This window comes from Ceratotherium simum, chromosome 5 (assembly GCF_057802395.1).
Source record: "Ceratotherium simum simum isolate JZ-2026a chromosome 5, ASM5780239v1, whole genome shotgun sequence".
NCBI lineage: Eukaryota > Metazoa > Chordata > Mammalia > Perissodactyla > Rhinocerotidae > Ceratotherium > Ceratotherium simum.
In genome coordinates, this window is record NC_141904.1 from 91,908,608 (window position 1) to 91,930,259 (window position 21,652).

Here is a 21,652-nt window from a genome sequence, read left to right on the forward strand (position 1 = left end):
AACACAGCCAGTCTGAGGACCAGCATGGGGCGTGTGTTCTGTGTAACGCTGGGCAGTGGGTCAGGCCGCAGGACACGAGGGGAGGCAGGACGTCGGGGACAGGGAGGCTGAGGGGGTGTGGTGCCGTTGGGGAGACATGCTTTGGGCTTGCGGGCGGGGCCGCTTTGTGAAGGGGCGGCAGCGTTTCCGATGGGACGGTCGGGTACGGTGGGGTAGTGGACAGAGGGGGAGGGAGGCCAGGCTCGGCCAAGGGAGCAGGAAGGAGGGAAGTGGGGACGGGGAAGACAGAGTGTTGAGAGCCCCAGAGCCAAGCTGACCCCTGGCCCACTGTCATCGTGTCCCCAGTGAGGTTTCATCAGAGGGGCTGAGTGGGGCCAAGGTGCGCTTAGGTCTACTCTGAACGCTCCCTGCTCCCAGTTCTTGTTGCCCCTCACTGCACGAGTGAGGGCACCTGCTGGGCAGGACAGGATGGCCCAGAGCCATGCGGCGGAGGCGGCCGCGCCGGGACTGTCTGCCCACACCCACTGCAGGAGGGACCTGAGACTGGCCCCGCCTGCTCCCGTCCACATAACTCGCGAGCACTGGCTACTTTGTGCCACAAACTATTTAAGATAGACTTGCTTTTGTAGAGCAGTTTTAGGTTCACAGCGAAGTCGAGCAGAACGTACAGAGATTTCTCTTGTGCCTCTGCCCCACACATGCACAGCCTGTCCCATTATCAACATCCCGCACCAGAGTGGTGCCTTGTTACAGTCGATGAAGCTGCACTGGCACGTCAGGATCACCTGGAGTCCAGGGTTTACGTTCCGGTTCATACCGGCATTGTAAGTTCTCTGGGTTTGGGCGAATGCGTAATGACGGGGATCCATTGTAAAGTCATGCAGAGCATCTTCACTGCCCTAAAAATCCGCCGTGCTCCCCTATTCATCCCTCCTTTCCCCAATCCCTACCCCTGGCAACACTGAAGTTCGTGCAGTCTCCGTGGTTTGGCCTTTTCCTGAATGTCCTGTGGCTGGAGCCGTCCAGTCTGTAGCCTTTCAGATTGGCTCCTCTCACCTGGTGACATGCATCTCAGGTTCCCCCAGGGCTTTTCGTGACTTGGTGGCTCATTTCTCTTTAGCATGCCACAAACTGTTTTTAAACAACACAGGTCCTTTTCATTCTTTGCTGTTTTTAGAAACAAAAGATTTAACTAGAAAAGTAATCTGTGCTCATTTTAGCGCACCTGAACAACACAGACGTGGGTGTAAGGGGTGAGCCCCCACCCCAGCGCTGGACATAACGACCATCAGGATATTGGTGTGTGTCCTCTGGGCTGGTGTCTGAACTGAAGCAAATATCTGTACAGAGAATATGCTTTTGAGATTAAGAAATCCTAGTATTGTACCTTTTCTTCATTGTAGGGTTTTTTTCCTTTTTGGCCCCATACATTTCACCCTGCGCCGTGCGTCCCCCGCATCAGCAGCGTTGTGGCCGTCTCTGCGGCTCAGGATGCAGGCGTTCGTCATCTCTCTAGCAGCCGCAAGATGTCACCTGTCTGTGCTGCACGTTAGATTGACTGCTGCGCTGCGACAGGGCCTGGAGAGCTCGACTTCTTCCCCTCCCTGACCAGGCCTGCAGCCGGCACTGTAATCCGGGGTCTGGGGCCGTGCTCGTGGTTGAGTGGATTTCCAGAAAAGGGACTGCAGGTGGTCAGGCCCGCTCCCTATTCATTGGCGTTTGTGCTGCCAGGTTGTCCTGTGCAACAGGTTGCCCCGATTTGGTCTTGAGGATCCCCGCCTCCGCGGGCCCCAGTGCCCGGGCTTGTCCCTCCTCCTCATCCTCGCTTGGTGAATGCTCACTGGTACCTGTTGCTTTAGCTGCTGTTTCTTTAACAAATGGGCCTCTTTGCATTTGTTTGGTCGGGCACTTTTTTGTCTATTTTTATCCTTTGCCCTTTTTTTAGTGTTCTTTTAATAGATTATAGAATTTTTTAAAAATACAAGCTTTCCATTGTTCATCGCTCCTGTGTTAGGCTAAGAAATGGTTTTTGTGTGGGGTGTGTGGATTTTTTTCCCGAAATGGAGGAGCATTTTTCCTCACGTTGTTGTCAAACGTTATCGAACCACTCTCGTGTTCTCTCTGTACCGGAAAGACAGACTTTTTCATTGGGCGGTTTCTGCACGATCACAGCTGGGGCTGGGGGCGTCGGAGGTGACCCTTTTCCCCTCACGGTGCAGGAAGGAAAGGTGAGCTGAGGGCCCCGGGTTCTGGGCTTTCCCGCTTCACGCCATCTGGGCAGCCTTACCAGAGTGCTCGGAGCCGGCACTCGGGAGCTTGCCGGGGGCTGGGAGTGGACGGCCCGCTCCGCCTGTGCCTTCTGTGAGGACTGTTGGCTTTTAAAGGCCGGGTGCTCTAGAGGGAGGTATCTCTGGGTTTGAATCCTGGCTTCTCGGTATTTGCTGGGCAACCTTGGGCCAGTAACCTCACCCCTCTGACCTTCAAAGATGCTCCTTTCTCCTCTGCAAGGTGCAAGCCCAGGAACCCTCAGGCAGGTGTCTGGTCTTGTCCCCGGCGCTCTCTTCAGATGGCATTTGCGGGAAGAGAGACAGCCATTAATGGCTCTGCATCCTGATCCACACTCGCTTCTCGCCTCCATCCCGGCTGACTTAATGAAGCCAAGTTTGCAAATGAAACATAATTTCAAAGACAGGCATGTTGTTGGAGGGTCTCGGGATGATCTATGCTGGTGGCCGTTCCTTAGCAGCTGTCTCTTTAGTTACTGCAGATGCTAATGAGGTGCCTGGAGCACCTGGTTCCGCGGCAGAGCTCCTGTTGTAGCCAGGGGCCCGGAGGAGGCAGGGCGGCCAGCATGCCTCCTGTTTAGGGCACACTCACTCCTAATCTCCATCAGTGGCCGAGACCACAGAGGAGCCTGTGCCCAGGCTCAGGGGGGGACTCACCTGTGCAGGGGGTGCAGCAAGGCCAGCCCTCTCGAGGCGCGGCACCTGCAGTGGGGCAGCCCTGGGGCAGACAGGACCGGGCGCACTCTGATGTCAGCTCTCTTCATTTGCCATAACCACGTGAGCGTTTTCCTTTCACAGCTTTTCTCATTCATGGCATTTGTTGTCTAGCAGAGTCTGTGGAGCCCTCACATGCACAGGCCCCGTGCTGGGCACTGGGGACATAATGTGAGCAAGCCAGACATGGCCTTCCACTCCAGATGGAAGACAGCAGCACAGTGAACAAGATAGTTTAAGGGAGCAACAAGATCTGGAAACGCAGCAGGGTGCTGTGCCAGCAGTGGAGGCCAGCAGCTTTGGGCCAGGGGTCCGGGAGAGCCTTTCTAAGAAGGGGACGTTGGGTGGAGTCTAGAAGAGCCAGTTAAGACCTGAGGGAGAGTTTTCTGGTTGTAGGGACAGCAGGTGCAAAGGCCCTGAGGTGGGGACACGCGGGTAGTTGGAGGAGTAGGAGGCGGCCTTCACGGCTGTAGTATGGGGAATTGGAGGGCGTGTGGTGGGAGACAGGAGTAGAGCAGACCCTCACTGAGTGCCCAGTGGCCGCCCCACTGGCCCTTGGCTGTGGACTTCTGTGCCCCTTGGTGCTGGTGAGCTGCACTGGGTTGGTGCTTCTGCACCCATGATTGCATCCAGTGTGTGCTCTTGAGTAATGGAGGGAGGGGCGGCCCTCTGCCTGCAAGGGACGTCCCAGTGGGTGGGCCTCCCGACCTCCAACAGGTGACTGTCACACCTAGTGCTGTGTAGTGTAGGATCCACCCATGCTGTAGGCCGTGGGGGTGGGACCGGGATCCTAGGCTTCATCCCCAGCATGGTGTTGGCTCCGTCCATCAGGCCCTGCTGAGTGGGCTCCTGGGGCCTGGGCAGGGGTCTGGGGGCTGGGGCAGTTTTCCTGCTGGGGCCTGAACTCAGGGAGACTTCAGGCCAGAGTCGACTGGCCTTGTTCTTTGGCGTAAACCCCCTTGGCTACGTCGCGTTCTCCGATATACTACCAGCCCTCCTTGCTAAGGTTGCATTCGGATTTTCAAATCGATATTCGTAAGGGCAGCTGGTCTGTTCTTTAACTTATTTATTGTCTTGCACAGTCTTTCTTGGGCTCTGAAGGCAAGGTTCTGCTTGCCTCCTAAAAAGAACTTGGAAATGTCGCTCATTTCTCTTTATGGGAAGGGTGCAGATGCCGCGGAAGGGTAGAGGTGGGTGGGCGGGGGCAGAAGCCCCTGGTGTCCTGGCTGCAGCCTGATGCCCCTGCCTGCTGCAGGAGTGCGCGGGGGAGCCGCTCTTCATGCTCTACTGCGCCATCAAGCAGCAGATGGAGAAGGGCCCCATCGACGCTATCACGGGCGAGGCGCGCTACTCCCTGAGCGAGGACAAGCTCATCCGGCAGCAGATAGACTACAAGACGCTGGTGGGTGCCAGCGGGCCCAGCATCCTTCCCTGCCCCGGCCCCTCCACGCTCCTCGGTGCGCCTGCCCCAGGAGAAGTGGGCCAACGCTGTGCCTTCCCTGCCCGCAGACCCTGAACTGTGTGAACCCTGAGAATGAGAATGCCCCTGAGGTGCCAGTGAAGGGGCTCAACTGTGACACAGTGACGCAGGTCAAGGAGAAGCTGCTGGACGCCGTGTACAAGGGGGTGCCCTACTCCCAGCGGCCCAAGGCTGGGGACATGGACCTGGGTGAGCCTTAGGGGGAGGCTCATGCTGTCGGCATTGTGGCCGTACGTGGTTCTGGGCGTCGGGTCCGTGTGTGCCAAGGCCTGAGGCAGACGGGCAGTGCCAGGGGGCGTGTCTGGGGGCCACAGGCGACAGGCTTGGCTGGGGATGTCCCGGCAGGGCCTCCCATTCCAGGCCAGGCACTGGGCATGGGTCTGGAGGGTGCTGGAGGACACAGGGGCTTTTGAGGGAAGGGGTGTGATCCGGGCAAGGCTCTGCTGGGGCGGAGGCAGGTGGGGTGGAGGGTGGAAGTGGGGAGTGTGCCCAGAGGACGCTGCCCTATCCTTCGGGGGGCAGGCAGGTGGTAGGTTCCGTGTACCTAGAGGAGAGTGGGCTGCCGGAGCTGGTGGGGGGACTCTGGCCCATGAGCTGGACAGCTGGGGGTACCCCGCCGGGCTCGGGAGGGCCAGAGGAGGAGGGGCAGATCAGGGGCCAAGGAGTCCGATGGTAGATGTGGCTGGAGTGGCTGAGCGGGGCCACTGTGGAGGCCTTGAATGCCAGGCTAAGAGGAGTTGGGCCTGGAGCTCTGGAAGGCAGAGCCAACCATGTGGGGCCAGGCTGCCCGGGGCGGGGGAGCTGCAGCAGGTGGAGGGCTGCCAGGGGAGACGGACAGCAGCAGGGGCGCAGGGCTTAACTGCAGGGCCACGAGCTTCCTGTGCTGAGCCAGGATGACGGGAGCTGCCCGGGCGGCCGGGGGGGGGGTGGGCAGCGGGAAGAGCCTTGTCCCTTTGTTATTCTGGTGTGCAAGGCCCTTAGCTGAATGTCCCCATGCCCCCGGGACGCCCGGGCCCCTCAGGGCCTGTCCTTCCCCTCCTACTGCTAGAGGCGCAGGTAGAGGAAGGAGGGAGCCGCGGTATGGCCCTGCCCCTCCAGCGCTCCCCTCCCCCGCAGAGTGGCGCCAGGGCCGCATGGCACGCATCATCCTGCAGGACGAGGACGTCACCACCAAGATCGACAACGACTGGAAGAGGCTGAACACACTGGCTCACTACCAGGTGACCCCAGCTCAGGGCCTCTCTTCCCTCAGGGCTCCGGGGCAGTGCGGGAGCCAGCGTCCAGCCCCCAGCTCAGGGTGGTCAGCAAATGTCAGGGAGAAAAGGGGGCAGGGGTCACATTTGTGACTGTCCAGGCCTCATCCTGGCACATTGGGTCCTCCCCATGGCCTGGGAGGTCACTGGTGGGGAAACTGACGCTCAGAGTGACGAGTTGACCTGCCTCTAGGCACAGAACCGGGAAGGGCAAGGTGTCACCTGGGTCCCTGATGGTGGGTCCTGTGTCACCTGGTCCTCTGTCTGCAGGTGACAGATGGCTCCTCGGTGGCCCTGGTGCCCAAGCAGACATCTGCCTACAACATCTCCAACTCGTCCACCTTCACCAAGTCCCTCAGCAGATACGGTGAGGGGCTGGGCAGGACGGGTGGGGTAAGTTGGAGGGCCCACCTGCCTGGACAGGACGCCCCCCAGGGCTCCGCTGCAGCAGGCCAGGAGGGATTTTGTACACAACCCATCACTGGGACACCTGGCCTTTCCCTCAAATCTGGAGGCTGCACCTGTCCCCACAGCACATAGCCGCACACAGCTGTCCTTTATGCCATCTCCCTGCTGCCACTCTCTGTCCCCAACCACGGAGGAGGTGGGGCTGATGACCCCAGTGCTCAGATGAGACAACTGAGGCTCATACAGGGGGCTGCATGGCCTGAGGCCACTAAGGCAGGGCCAGGGCGGGTGTGGGTGCTGGCCGCGGAGGGCGTGCCTGCTGACAGGCGTGGTGCCCACAGAGAGCATGCTGCGCACGGCCAGCAGCCCCGACAGCCTGCGCTCACGCACGCCCATGATCACACCCGACCTGGAGAGCGGCACCAAGCTGTGGCACCTGGTGAAGAACCACGACCACCTGGACCAGCGGGAGGGTGACCGTGGCAGCAAGATGGTCTCGGAGATCTACCTGACACGGCTGCTGGCTACCAAGGTAGGCCCGGGCAGGCCGGTGGTAGGGACATGGGGACAGCCAGACCCAGGCCTTAGAAAGCTAAGCTCGGGAAAAGCCTCTTGTCCTCACCCTCGTCCTTGAGGTTATGTGGGCCTAGGGGACGCAGCCAGCTGCTCAGGTCACCCAGGAGGCAAGGGGTGGCCCGGTGGCCCCCCTGGACCTCGGTCTTCTTGCCCACCCACAGGGCACGCTGCAGAAGTTTGTGGACGACCTGTTCGAGACCATCTTCAGCACGGCGCACCGGGGCTCGGCCCTGCCGCTGGCCATCAAGTACATGTTCGACTTCCTGGACGAGCAGGCCGACCAGCACCAGATCCACGACTCGGACGTGCGCCACACCTGGAAAAGCAACTGGTACCTGCAGGGTGGGCCACGGGGGCAGAGGCCGCCCCTGAGGCGGGCACGGGCCCTGCACTGAGCAGGGAGCATGGGCGCTGGGGCACAGCCCGGCGAGGCCTGAGGCTGCTGTGTTGCAGGAGGCCGGGCCTCCGGGGGCCGTGGTGGACCCGGCCCTGTTCCAGCGGGTAAGAAGAGAGGCCCGCCCCGGGCTCGCTCTCTCCGTGCTGTGGCCAGTCTTCTTCACGTAGGCCGTCCCAAATTGCCCGTCTCAGGGGCAGCTGCTGCCTCCCCTGCCCGGGGCCTGGGCACAGCCCCTGCCCCAGCTTGCAGGACCTGCCTGTGGTGTGGGAGCGGGGTGTGCGCGTATGTCTGTAGGTGCACGTGGCTATGCACAGGTGTGTGAGTACAGACTTCGTGTGACAAACAGGCTTGGTGGGCCAGGCTGGTGCAGTGGTGAGGGTGACGGTGAGGCACACACTCCCGAGGCGCTCGTGCTAGTGGCTTCCCCAGGAGGTCAGCTCCTCCCCTCCGCCAGCAGCCTGCACCTGCTCTCCCTCTGCCAACACAAGCCCGACGGCGTGCCCTCAGCCGCGTTCGCCCCACCCTTCTGCGCCTCTGGCTCCTTCCTCCCTGTCCCCTGGTAGTCCCAGACCCCAGCATTCTGGTTGGCTTCCACACGTTGCCCGTTACCACCCCTGGGATGCAGCCCTGGCCATCACTGGGGCCACCCTGGACATCCAGCTCTGTTTGTGCTGCCCCCAGACCTTGGTGGGAATAAGTGCCTAAGAGGCCTCTCCTGGGTTATGCCGGGGGTGTTCCGTGGGGCCCCGTGGGAGGCAGTGTCATCTAGGTCACCACTATGCAGGAGAACTCTGTGCAATGACAGAATGTTCTAGATCTGTGTTGTCCAGAGAGGTGGCTGGCAGCTACGTGTGGCTACTGAGCATTTGCCATGTGACTAGTGTACCTGAGAATCTGAGTTTTAATTTCATTTAATTTTACTTAATTTAAGTTTAAATAGCCACATGTGGCTAGTGACTACTGGATAGCCCAGCTGATGGTTGTCTTACGAGAGGGCACAGAGGTCAGCTGTGGGTGGGGCTGTGTCCCCGGAGCCCTTCCTGGGCTTGCTGCTGAGGCCCATCTGGGCTGGAGCAGGGGTGAGCCAGCCTGGGTGTGAGCGAGCACGCAGGCCCAGGAGGACTGGGGCCGTTTGCGGTGGGTGCCTGAGAGGGAAGGAACGCCCCTGGTCTGTATGTCTTGCCTGTGTGTGGTCATAGTCGTGTGTGCACCTGAGCGTGTGACCATCGGAGGGTCTTCTCCCCGGAGGGGCTGGGTGCTGGGACCAGCAGGGCCCTGGCTGGGCATCAGGAGATAGCCTTCACTTTCTGAGAGTCCTCACTCCTCTGGGCCTCAGTTTCCCCATCTGCCTGGGAATCCTTGGCCACTATGAAGGTCAGAGTCGGGAGAGCTGCAGGGCCGCTGGCCGGCCCCTCCCCGTGCCACCTGGAAGGGGCACTGAGGCCCTGTCTGACCTCTGACCGTGTGCCTGGGCCCGCCCGCCCGCAGCCTGCCCCTGCGCTTCTGGGTGAACGTGATCAAGAACCCGCAGTTCGTGTTCGACATCCACAAGAGCAGCATCACAGACGCCTGCCTGTCGGTGGTGGCCCAGACCTTCATGGACTCCTGCTCCACGTCCGAGCACAAGCTGGGCAAGGACTCCCCCTCCAACAAGCTGCTCTACGCCAAGGACATCCCCAACTACAAGAGCTGGGTGGAGAGGTGAGGCAGGCGTGAGGGGCGGGCAGGCAAGCAGAGGCGCCGGGCCCGGCTCACGTGCCGCCCCACCGCCTGTCTGCAGGTACTATGCCGACATCGCCAGGATGCCTGCCATCAGCGACCAGGACATGAGCGCGTACCTGGCCGAGCAGTCGCGGCTGCACCTGAGCCAGTTCAACAGCATGAGCGCCTTGCACGAGATCTACTCCTACATCACCAAGTACAAGGACGAGGTGAGCATGCACGCCGGCCCTCGCCCAAAGCAACCCGCTCTACACCACCCCGCCAGCCCCTCCCCGGGCCAGGGCCGTGGGGAGCGGCCGGCATTGTCCTCTCCAGGTGGAGGTGGGTTGGTGAGCGAGTGGTCCCAAGGGCCTGTTAGGGGTCTAGTGGCCTGGGCAGCATTCTCCAGGGCAGGGCCCCATGCTGTTCCACGGTCTCTGGCGTCCGCCTGCAGCGCACAGAGCTGCGGTTCCCTGAGACGTCTGGGGAAGCAGGCCTGACTCAGGCTGAACTGGATGGCAGACAGGGTGCGAGAGTCAGGACGGGCTTGGCCAGTTCCAGTGCCCCGAGGCCGCAGTAGGCCCGGCTGTAGGCCCTGGGGGCCGTGAGGCTGAACCAAAGCCGTCCCGTCCCGGAGGAGGGGAGGCGAGGCTGGGGAGGGGCTCATCGCTGGGTGTGCAGGCCTTGGGGACTTGGGCTTCTCCCTGGGTGAGACGGCCAGCGGGGTTTAGAGACCAGAGGTGGTCTGACTGCCCGTGCCAGGGGAGGGGGAGGGGCAGGACTTGCCCATCTGATTGGCTGAAGGGTCCGACTCCAGACTTGTGGCTGAGTGATGGCGAGGCGGGCAGGCGTTGGGAGTCCGGCCTGGGCTTTTGTTGACGTGTGAGGGGAGTGGAGCTGTGAGCTCAGAGAGACTTGGGCTCCGGGGCAGAGCGTGGGGTAGCAGCCGGCAGGAGGACCTCCACTGAGCCTGGGGAGACGGCCCGAGGCAAGTCCAGAGCAGGGGAGAGGAGGGGACGGGTGAGCCCTGGGACCAAGCACAGCGCAGAGGCGGCAGGAGGCAGCAGGGGCAGGGTGTCGGTGCCGACAGCAGCAGCAGGTTATGAGTGACGGGGGTGGGGCCTGGAGCCTGCGCCCTCGGGCTCCGGGGTTCCCCTGAGGAGCTCTGCCGTGAGGGCCCGAGAAACGGGCTGTTGGAGGGGGGTGGGGCCGAGGGCGAGGGCAGTGAGGCCGCATGCCCGTGAGCTGCGAGCTGCGAGCTGATGCGCTGGCAGGAAACGGGCGTGTGGGCGAGTGGAGGGCACAGCGAGACCGCGGAGCTGGGGCAGGGGCGGGGGTGCTCCTGCTTCCTGGGGGCTGGAAGCAGCAGGCTGAGGGGTACGGAGGGGGCCATGAGGGTGACGGCGTGTCCGCGCCCCCGGTAAGCAGGCCCTGCTCTAATTGACGGACTAGAACACTGCACCAAGGGGACGTGAGGCCTGGCTGTGACCAGAATCCCGTTTGGGGTGTTTTGGGGGATGAGGGTAGGAATGGTGACCTGGGGGTCCGGTCTCAAAACCCAGGTTCCTCAGCTGAGAACAGACAGGATGGAACCTGGTATCTGCTCTGGCGCCCCTACCACATATCCGCCCTCTGTGTGCGACCCTCCAAGTTTCCATGTCCCCGTCCCACGTGAGCTGGCAGACCTGGCCAGGCCTGCTCACGCCCCCGCCCGCCTCCACAGATCCTGACGGCCCTGGAGAAGGACGAGCAGGCGCGGCGGCAGCGGCTGCGGAGCAAGTTGGAGCAGGTGGTGGACACAATGGCCCTGAGCAGCTGAGCCACCTGGCTGCCACTGCCCAGCGGGAGTTGAGTGGCAGGGCCCGCAGGGGCGGCCTCCGTCCAGCAGCCGGAGCTGGGAGATCCGTGGGGGCAGCCTCGCCCCAGTTGTGCAGTCCAGCGTCCTCCCTCCCCCGTCCTGCCTGGCGGGGTCCCGGTTCTCGTTGTGTGGGTGCGGCAGTGTCTGCAGCACCCTCTGTGCCCAGAGCTGCTTGCCACAGGGCTGTAAGGGCCCAGGCGTGGCCGGGGCCTTCTCAGGAGAATAGGATGAGCGCTAAGGGTCTGGGGGGTGAGGCTGGAGTCCTTCGGGAAGCGGGAAGCCAGTCTGGTCCGCCTCCTTGAGGCCAGGCTGCGGAGGCCAGAAGGGCCAGGGTGACAGGCTGGGGGTCTGTTTCCAGTGTCCCAGGCAGAGTCTGAGGGCCGAGGTCTGGCTAGCAGCCCTGGGAGACTGAATGCCCGGGGCCTGGCCAAGGTGAGCTGGAGTCGGCCTGGCCGTTGCTGCCCACCCGCCACGCCCGGCACCCCTGCGCTTGCTGCTGCAGCACCGCCACCATCCTCCGATTCACCGCGTGCTCTCCGCGGAGGCCGGAGCGCCATGTCGACCTCGCCCAGAGAGAGGCCCCGGCTCCCTCCTGTGGAGGGGCTGCAGGAGGCTCTGCTCGAAGCTCCCAGGTGACTTCCAGAAGGACTCGGCGACTCCCTTTCTGTCCTCAGGGCTGTGCCTCTGGGGCCACTGGGGCCTGGGGCTCCAGGTCGTAAGCGCACGTCCCCCTTATTTATTCCCCCACCGCTCCTGCTCCTGGGCTGGGCTTGCCAGCGCGGAGGTCTTGGGAGCGGCCCCGTCACCTTCCTCCCTCCCTCCCGTCTCCCCTGCTCTCCACGTCCACCTTCCAGGCTCCCAGTCTGGCATCTCAGCAGTGTGCTGGCCCCGCAGGAGCAGTGGGACAGCTGGGGACTGAGTTTTTAGAGTAAATAAAGAAATCATGCTGCACTGTGCTGGGCCACACCTGCCGGCCTGGCTGGGAGCAGGACGCAGTGACCAGAGGGCCTGGAGGCGGGCTCCGTCCACCCTGCCCTCAGTGATCAAGAGAGAACAAATTTTTAATTAAAAAAACCTGTACATATATATATATGTGGCTCTAGCCTCAGTCTCCAGCCCCAGTGGGGTCCTGTATAGTTACCTGGAGGAGGAGAGATTTCACAAATGGTTTAGAATAAGAATATTAAGGCGGTGGGAAAGCAACTCCAAACAGTGGTGGAAAAAGCGGCCACAGTTCCCACGTGGAGCACACCCGAGGCCTCTGCCCCCGACCTTTGACCTTCGGGTCATCATCCTGTTTTCTTCGTTTTGATGTGAAAAGGAGAGAACGTCTCGCGGCCCAAGAGCTTCCGGGCACGGGCCTGGGTTCCTGCATGACTGTGCTAGCGTTTAGTCTGACTTGATCCTTTTAAAGCTGCAAGTGTTGAATACTAGAGGCTGTTAGACCCTTTTTTATGTTTTTTAATTAATCAGTCACTTGTGAAAGCAAATAAGTGGCCCGTTCCCTCTTCAAGTTCACGTTTTTGATGGTACTAAAGATTCCCACGGCCTTTAAGGGACAGCTAACTGTGGCCGGCCCCTCGCCCACGGGCTGCCCACCCCAGGCCCCTCCTGAGCGTGTGCTGGGCTGCACCCGGGAGGTCAGCTTATGGCTGCTCCCTCCAGGGGGGCAGTGTGAAGTCAGAGCTCCTGACTTGGGAAGCTCCTGAACCCGGGGAAGCGGGGGGGCCCCCTGGCCCCCTGGGCACTGAGCATGGCTCTGCCTGCGGCTGCTGTGGGTGCCCAGCTGGAGCTCAGACCGGCCCCGCCCCCAGTGTGGCCCTCATGGCTTGTCCCTGGGTGGCCACAGGTCAGGCCGGTCCATCTAGAGGTCGGGCAGTCTTGGGTGGTCGCTTGCTTTGGCCTGGATCCCATCGTCAGTGTACCCCTGCCTTCCCTCTGATGCCACCTGGCCCTGCCGGGGTGGGAGCGTCGGTTTGCCCTGAAGCCTTCCCTGGATGCTGGCTTCTCATTGAAGCCCCTGTTCTTCCTGTCCCACGCCGGTCAGGTTGGGCTCCTCAGCCCCTCGGCCGCCCTTTTCAGGATCCAGTTCCAACCCCCCTTCCTTAGGCCTCCCTGGGCCCCCTGTGCTTGCCCCTCGAGGCTGCACATTCCGGGCAGGGACCTTCCCCCCGCCCTTGTCACGTGGGCAGTTGGCGGGCCGGGAGGTGGTGACAGAGAAGGGAAGCCCACCCGGCCCTGCAGGGTGTGTGGCCCACCGCAGAGCGCACGCGTGCCAGGCGCAAGCACTTTAGCAGTACTGTTTACACACGAGCTGATGGAGCTGATCCCAAGCCTGCCCTACCCCGCAGCAGGTCCCACACCTTCTTCCCTGCCAGGTCGGGGACAGAGGCTCCGAGTCCTCTCGCTGTTCCCGAGCTCCTCCCAGCCCTGTAGCACTCTAGGTGCTGGCCCAGGCACCCCGGCACCTCTGGGCGTCCTCCTTCCAGGGTCTCTGACCCCAAGCTCTGGCACTGGCCCGGGGGGTGTGGGGGCCCGGCGGGAGCCTGGGACTGGAGCCCCACTCTGCGCAACAAGGGTGGGTGCGATTGTCCTGAAGGCCCCCCAGCAGTCCCAGGGCTCGGGGAGTCGGCCACTGCCCAGCCCAGGCCTGCTGCTATCGCCTGCCCTGCGCAGGCCACCTTCCCTTCCCCGCACACGTCTCAGGAGCGCCAGGCACAGCTCACGCCTCCGTCTCGGAGCCTGGCCTCCCCATATACCTCGAGCTTGCCCTGCCCTCCCTGCCCGGGGCCGGCGGCCCCCACCTGCCCCTCCCTGGCCCCGGTGCCCGAGCCGGAGCGCCCCGAACGTCTTCCCCGCCCTCCCCGGTTTCACCTCGCCGAGAGCATCCCCCTGGTTCTTCTCCCCGTCCTGGATCTGACGGCTCACATCGTTGGTGCTACACAAGCTAGAATAGATATATTTAGAGAGAGAGAGCTATTTTTACGATGAAGCCCACAATTAGCTGTCCTTGAACGCCACAGAGCCCCCCTCCCCAAAAGAAGAGTGATCGCTCGGCCAGCCTGAGCGCCCCCTGGGCCGTCGCCCCTCGCAGGAGCAGCGTGGCTGGCTGGGCGCTCGCCCACAGATTCTGTAAATATACGGCTATCTCCTATTTTACTGTTCTTCAGATTTAGTACTTGTAAATACACACACATTAAGGAGAGATTAAACATTTTTGCTAAAGCGCTCGGCTCTGAGTTTTCCTTGCTGGGAGGGGTCTGGGCTGGGGGCCGAGTGGCCAGGAGGGGGTGGTCCATAGAACTGCAGGCATAGCCCGTGCTCAGAGCTGCCTGCTGGGCTTGGGTGCTGCTGGCTGTCAGCGTGGTCCACACAGTACAGCCACAGTGTCACCCAGAGCCGCCCGCAGTGCACATTCTCAGCCATTTGGGTTTCAGCAGGCCCTGGCCATTGGATGCTCTGGGGTCGGGATCGCCGTGCTGACATGTGCTGGGAACTTACCTGTGCTCTTGGCCTCGGAGACCATCGCCTGAGGCCGAAAAACACCAGGGCCTGAGCCCACGAACTGTACTTTTTAGGGGTTCCCCAGGTGGTTCTCATGCACAGCAGGGTTGTGACCCCCTGGCTCAGAGCAGTGGTTCTCTGGGGGCATTGTGAAAATACAGATTCTGATCCAGAGGGCCTGGGGTGGTCTGGGTGCTCTGGTGACCCAGGGCAGTAGTCCTGGGACCTCACTTTGAACAGCAAGGAGCTGGAGCTGTGTTTCCCAGACTTTCTCAGCCAGGACCTCTCCCTTGATTGGGAGCCTTGCAGCTGAGGAACCCAGTCTGGGAAATGTTGACCTTTCCAGCACAGACACTGTTCCATCTCATGAAAATTTTGACAACAATTTTTCTGATGGAAAAGGTGTTGGTGTAGCCCCACACCAGCGTGTGGCTCTGGGAAGGGCCTAGTCTCTGGGCCCGTTTCCTCCCTGGCCCACCAGGGGTGGCCATTCCTGCCCCGGTGGGCGGGGCGTGGGGATCAGATGTGATAATTTTGGATGAGGCAGGCCTGCGTCTGGATGAGACAGGTGTCACGCATCCCCAAAGGTTGCGCCTGCTCGGTAGCTGACCCTCAGGCCGACCCCAGGCAGTGACTGACAGGCTGGTTGACCACTCGTGGTTCAGCCACTGTCCAACCCTGACTGGTGAATGGACGGGCCTGGGCCTCTATGAGGTCAAGTTATTATCCTCAACCTACAGACAGGAGCTGAGAGGCGCACAGGTGTTGCCCGAGGCTGTGCAGGGGTAGGTGGCAGAGCTGGACTGAAGCCCCAGCGTATCAGGAGGAAGGTTCCCAGAGGACTGCGAAGTGCTCGCCTGCCTTCCCACACTCGCTCCGTCCCGAGGGCTCTGACAGTGTCCATGGGTCGTAGTCAACACCACCTGCTCCAACACGGCATGTCCTGACAGCCTGGGCTGCAGGCGCCCAGCTCAGCACCAGGCTCAGTGACTAAAAAGAAATCAGTGTGATCACCGTGAAAGTGCATCGGAAACAAATTTAGCAAATGTGGTCCTGTTTGGAGTGTGACGTGGCCTGTTCCATGGCTCAGTCCCCACCAGCTTTCTGGCACAGTCAGCCCTGCCTCAGTTACCCTCGTTAGGCCGCCGAGGGCTCCACCCCCACCAGCCTGAAAGTGGGCAATGTCTCTGAGCTGCAATCAGCCTCGCTGCGGTGATCAAGGGTAATTATACCGCGAGCAAGCGGGCGCCTGCTGATTGCCGTGCACAGGGGCTTGTCGAGCATATTAAATCCATCGGCTGTTCACACCAGGGCTTGCCGGAGGCTCCAAGCAGGGCATGGGGATGGGTGTCTGTGGGTGGCAGGGTGAGGCCGGCCGGCGTTCCAGCGTGCGACAGCCCGGACGTGTGCCGAGCGCTGTGAGGAGCCCTGATGCCGGGGCAGCGGACGGAGTGGCCTCCCTGAGCAGGGAGAAAGGAGCTGGCCGGGCCACACAAACACCCAGGTAACTGCAGGTGGGGCAGGTGCTGTGAGGAAAGCACGGTGGCACGTGACGGCAGACGGGGCCAGGGCCGTCGTCCGGGGAGGGGCAGTGGAGTGGAGACCTGAGGGGCAGGGGTTTGCCGCTGTGGAGTGTCAGGGGAGGTGTTGCCTGAGGCAGAATGACAGGGTGAGTTCGAGGCATGGGGCAAGGCGGCGGGGTGGACGGCAGGGGAGGGGAGCAGCAGGGGCCGAGGCCAAGGACCATTTGTGGCATGAGGGCCTCAGGCATGGAGAGGAGCTGGGCGTTGTTCGGAGCTTGGGAAGCAAGAGGGTGGACTCCGATTTGCATTTGGGGGCCGTGGGATTAGAGGACCAGAGGCCAGAGGAGGCCAGAGACCACTAGGGAGGCTCCTGCAGCCATCCCTGAAAGGCCTTGCTCTCGGGGGCCTTCCTGGAGACCCAGCCCCCATCAGACGGCATTGCTGGGTGGGACAGGTGGCCTTTCTGAGCACTGGCCTGGTGGAGCCCCAGGACTCCTTCCTATCCCCTGGTGGGAGTGGCCGGGTCACAACAGGGCTCGGCATCAAGTGCTCCTGCAGGGAGGACTCTGGGATGCAGGGCCCCCGCCAGCCTGCCTGGGCCCAGGGATGAGCAGAGAACACAGCCTGGTTGTGCAGGACACGGACGTCTGAGGAAGTGTGGTTTCTGCGTCACAACCAGACTACACTGACTGACGGCAGCTAGGAGCACGGTCAGCCCCTGCGCACGGAGACGGACCTGGCACAAAGAGAGGTGAGGTCGGTCACTCGCCTACGGACGCAGAGCTGTCAGTGGTGGAGCTGGGATTCAAACGCAGACTGTCTACCAACACACTTGGGGTCTGTTTGAGAAATTGACTTTCCAGCCATCATTGCTATGTCCAGCTGAAGAGCACCTGAGTGATACCTGAGCATATGTTCCTTGCTGGGTGCCCCTCCACTATAAATGACAGAAACGTAACCTAAACTGGCTTGAGCAATGAAAAGAGAACTGGTTGGCTCATGGAATAGAAAAGCCCAAGAGTGTGGCTGGCTTCAGGCGTGGCTGGATCCAGGGGCTCCATGAGGTCATGAGGAATCCGTCTTTCTCCTTCATTCATGTGAGCTTCATTCTGAGGTGGGCTCTTCCCAAGTCAGGGGCACCGATGGCTGCCAGCAGCTCTAGGCTTACCAGCTTGTCAACAACCAGCAAAAGAGAGTGCCTTTGGTCAGCACATGTCCAGGTAGGGATTTCATTGACCAACTTTGGGGCACATGTCTCTATTTGAACCAATCATCCTGGCCCAAAGGATGAGGTGCTCTGATTGGCCGGACTGGGTCACATGCCCAGTGAGAGGCAGAGTCAGTCCGTTTGCACCTCAGGGTTTTGCAGATTGTGCAGAAGTGTGCATGCGTGGCTGAGGGAGTCCACGCAGTTTGTAAGCTCTGCCTGTGTCTGCGCACAGGATCCCGAGGGGATGGAGGGATTGTCAGAGGTGCCTGCGGTGTCTCTGTGATTACCCATCTCTTCCTGGGGGCCCATAATTAATTGCTGACTGCCCACTTTAAACGTACTGACAATGCCTGAGTCCAGTCTACCACCCAGCTTTCTCTGCCTGTGTGACCTGGGCTGAGCGGGAGATCGGCCCAAGGCCGATCATGGTACCAGGGAGCCCCGCCAGGTGACGAGTGGGGTCAGGCCGGGAGTGACAGGAGGCAGTTCCACTTCTCTGGCTGTGAGGGGTGATTGACACTGAGCACAGATCGGATGATGGTGCATTCTGATCCCCAACCTGGAAGTATTTTTCATAAGAGGACTGGAGTGGGGCCCTCCGGGGCTGGGGCTGCGTATGGGGTCACCTGGCTTCCTGGGCTACTCCCGCCTGAGTGATATTGCCTCTCCTCCTCCACCTCCTCAACTCCACCCACCAACCCTCCATCAGCTCGCCCACCCACCCAACTGCTGTCCCCCCATCCTCCCCGCCCGCCAACTCACCCCGTGGACACCACCCATCACCATCCACCCACTTCCACCAGCAATTCACTCCTCCTCATTTCCCTCCAGCCTCCCAATCATCCACCCCAGATCCGTCCAGGTTAGGTGGAGGCAGGGTCATAAAGAGTTTGAGCTTACAAGTGCCGCAAGGATGTGAAGACATTGAACCCTTGTCCACTGTTGGTTGGGAAGTGAAATGGTGCAGCTGCTGTGGAAAACAGTAAGGAGGTTCCTTAAAAAGTTAAGCATAGAATTACCACATGACCCAGCAATTTCACTTCTGGGTATAAATCCAAAAGAGTGGAAAGCAGAGTCTCGAAGAGATATTTGCACACCACGTTCACAGCAGCGCTGTTCATAATAGGCGGCAGGTGGAAGAACCCGAGTCCATCAGTGGGTGAGCCAATAAACAAAGTGTGGTCTATACGCACAAGGGAGTGTTATTCAGCCTTAAAAAGAAGGAAGTCCTGACACACGCTACAACGTGGATGAACCCTGAGGATATCATGCTCAGTGAAATGAGGTAGACACAAAAGGACAAGTACTGTATGGTTCCACTTATGTCAGATCCCCACAGTAGTCAGATTCAAAAAGACAGCAAGTAGAAGGAGGGGTTGCGAGGGGTTGGGGGAGGGGGCTGGGGAGTCAGTGTTTCATGGGGACAGAGTTTCAGTTTGGGAAGATGAGGAAGTCCTGGAGACGGAGGGTGGTGAGGGTTGCACACAATGTGAATGTACTCAATGCCACCGAACTGGACACTTAAAACTGGTTAAGATGGTCAATTTTATGTTGTGTGTATGTTATTACATCTAAAAATTAAAAAAAATTTTTTAATGAGTCTCAGCTTTATTTACTGTGTGGATGGGAGGACCATGGAACGTTCTGGGGCAGGGGAGCTTCATCCTTTTCTTTGGGCCTGCTGGTCTCATCCACACCCTGACTGCGACGATGGTGGTCCCGCACTCCTGGCCGCGGCCCTGGCCTCCGTGCTTGTCTGACTGGGCTCTGGACGCCGCCCTCCAGGGCTGCCCACGGCGCCCGAGGCGGAACCTCCCGCCTCGCTGAGGCCCCGTCGCCGGTCCCACTTCCCACAGACTGAACCCCACAGCTCCCGCGGGAGGCTGGGCTCCCCTTGAGCTCCTGCTGTGCGGGCTGTCCGCCTTCCGTTATTTGGGGCACCGCTGTCCGGGCGACTCTGTCCCCCGAGCCGGGGCTCCAGCTCCGAGGCCTCCAGCCGGGCCGGGCCCGGGCACAAGGTGGGACTCAGGAGGCTCTCCTCGAAGAGCCCAGACGGCGTCCTGTGGGCTGTGCGCCGCCCCCGCCCCCCCCGGGGTGGCCCCACCCTCGGGCGCCCTGTCCCCCAGCCCTGCCCGGCGGGCGCTGCGCCTCCCCACTCCCGGGGAGCTTCCTCAAGCCCAGCTTTCCAAAAACCCCTCTCTTCTTTGTGTGAGGCTGTTTCTATTTTTTTTAATGGCTAAAGACATTTTTTCATTGTATAACCACCGTGTCATGATCACGCTAACAAAATTAATATTTGCACATTCACCTTTCTCGATTGTCTCAGACCTGCCTTTCCCAGCGGCTGGCCTGTGTGGGGCCCGAGCAGCCGCCGCCATGCTTGCGGCGTCTCCCACGTCCCGCTCCACGAGACGTGTGTGTCACGGCGTTCCCTGTGGGGGAAGCAGGTCCTCTGTGGGCAGACTTGGAGGTGGTGTGATGTGGACGCCGTGTGACCCGCTCCTTTGCCCCATGCGGCCATGCCCCTGGACTTGGTCTAGAACCTGCCCGGACTCCGGGTCAGTTTTCCAGTGCACAGGGCCCTGTGCTCCCCCAAGCACCTGCCGGAGCGCACGGTGGGTGCCTGCGGTCGAGCAGAGCCCGCCTGTCCCTTGTCATGGCCCCAGGGGGCTCCCCGCTCTCGCGCTGTGTGCCTGGGTCCTTCCATCTACCTCTAAGTTCTCTCTAAGTACACCCTTCCCTTTGTAACTTGAAGAAATTATTTAAAAGCGAAACTTTATGATGCGATCCTAAGTGGATGACCTGTGTGGCTTGCCATAAATAGAAAGGGACTATAAACATAATACACTGAAAGTAAAAATAACACTCAATTCCGGCAACAAGTGGCTGTACGCCCGAAGCCTCCTGTCTGACACGGTCACCGAGTGCTGGCGCGGGCAGAGGGGCATGGATACGGCTCCCGGCCCTCTTCCACCTGCCCTGCTTGCGCTGCTCCCAGCTGAGCTGCAAGGATGCTTCCCGGTCCCTCGCGGGCTGCCCCGGCAGGAGGCTGGTGTGGGAGGAGGCGAAGGCCCTGCTCTCCCCAGGGCAGGGGTCCCCTGGTCCTGACACCACCTGGCAGCCCAGCCCTGAGCCCGTGGCTGCCTCTGCCCGCTGCCCTCCAGCCGGGTGAGCAGGCTCCCTGCCCCTCTGCTCGCCCCTTGTCTGAAGTTCCCTCTGTGGCACTGCTCATTGTCCCGACTGGACACTGCCCAGAGGAGGCCTAACCTCATCTAGTGTCAGGTCTGTCCTGCATGAATCTCTCCTGTGCCACCCAGGGGGTCTGCCCACGTATTTCCAGTGCCTGGCATTAGTGGCCCTGCAGGCCCAGCCCTGCCCCGTGTGTGTCCCTGCTCCTGCCTCAGCCCTGCTCAGGGGCCCCGAGTGCTTTCCTCCCTCATCTGCTGGCTTCCAGGCCACCTCGCTGGGGAAGCCCCGCCAGGGCTCTTCCCGGGACACTAGCTAGGCCCGCGGCGTGGCTTCCGTGTCTGGCTGGGCGGCGTCTCCCTGTGGGCCTGGTCTCTCTGGCGACATCACACGTGCAGGTGTGTGACATTCCTGTCATTCTCTGCCTATCTGTGGGGCCTGAAAGGACAGAGGGGAGGGTACAGAAACAGTTTTTAGTCCAAGAGAGAAAGCCAGAAAGGCCTCTTTTCTCTTGCTGGAATGAACTACTTAAAAATAGTTTTCAAGACACAAATTCCTCCTTAAGTGAGCAATCGGCAAGAGGGGACGGCATTCCTGGCTTGGAGTCCTGGGTCTCGTTCTTTGTGTCATGTGATGGAGGGTGAGGGTCTGTCTCTTTCTCAGCCTTGGTTTCCTCATCTGTGAAAGAGGACAGCCCAGCAGGCCTCTGCTGGGTGAGATGCTCCAATTTTATGGCAACGTTTGTGTAAAAGTGTCCCGGGGTCTGTGGTTGAGCTAGGCAGGCGTGTTCTCACACCCTGTGCTCTGTGTGCTGGAGGCAGGAGCCACCCGGAACAAAGGAATTCTCCGTCAGTCCCTCAGTTGCGACATCCGCCCACCCTCCGCGTGAGGCCACTGGCAGGCAGTGGGCAGGAGGAGAGGGGGACTTCTACAGCCCTTAAGCTGACTCATGTGCCACAAGCAAAGTTCTGACGCAGCAAGGACTCAGTGCCCCCTGTCACAATGGGCAGGGCCGGGGACTGGGACGTCAGGGGTCAGGGAGAGGAGGCTGCTGGGGAGGCGGAGGAGAGCAGCATCCAGAGTGGCAACAGAGGAGCAGTGCATGTCCAAAAGCTGGGGCCTCAGTGAGGACTGAGGCTGAGGAGCAAAGGTGAGTGGGATCAGGGCACTGCTCACACAACTCCAGGGAGAACCATGTACACTGAAGCTATGTGAATGGCACCCCCATGGAGTTGTGCAGTGCACAACCTGTCCAGCTGTACAAGGTGGTCCTGAGTGGTGAGGCACTTCTACTGGAGACCAACAGAGGAACAGAGCTACCCTTCCCCAGTGTCAGGAAGGCCCATAAGCTTTGCTTTAGACCCCAGTGCCATCTTGGGAAGAAGAAAGAAAAGGGAGGAGGAGCCCTGTTAGAAAGTCGTGACCTAGACTTAATGCTTTTCCAAAAGAGACTGTATTAAAACAAAAGTGATTGTTTAAACAGCACTAGATTGAGATATTTTTACAGTTTAAGGTTTTATTCATACTTCCCAGTAGGACAAGCTTGGGAGCAAGATT

General features: G+C 60.6%; 1 protein-coding gene across 3 annotated transcripts in view; it reads left to right on the forward strand.

Moving 5' to 3' along the window:
- PLXNA1 (plexin A1) overlaps positions 1–13,897 on the forward strand; it is a 331,470-nt gene extending 317,573 nt beyond the window's left edge. For all 3 annotated transcript variants that reach the window (XM_087431622.1, XM_087431621.1, XM_087431620.1), the window contains 9 exons: positions 4,255–4,401; positions 4,509–4,668; positions 5,596–5,699; positions 6,003–6,099; positions 6,482–6,672; positions 6,878–7,047; positions 8,602–8,814; positions 8,894–9,044; positions 10,538–13,897. In XM_087431622.1, coding sequence (XP_087287748.1) covers positions 4,255–4,401; positions 4,509–4,668; positions 5,596–5,699; positions 6,003–6,099; positions 6,482–6,672; positions 6,878–7,047; positions 8,602–8,814; positions 8,894–9,044; positions 10,538–10,633 — 1,329 coding nt within the window. In that variant the 3' untranslated portion in view covers positions 10,634–13,897. The remainder of the gene's footprint in view (positions 1–4,254; positions 4,402–4,508; positions 4,669–5,595; positions 5,700–6,002; positions 6,100–6,481; positions 6,673–6,877; positions 7,048–8,601; positions 8,815–8,893; positions 9,045–10,537) is intronic.
- Positions 13,898–21,652: the final 7,755 nt, after the last annotated feature.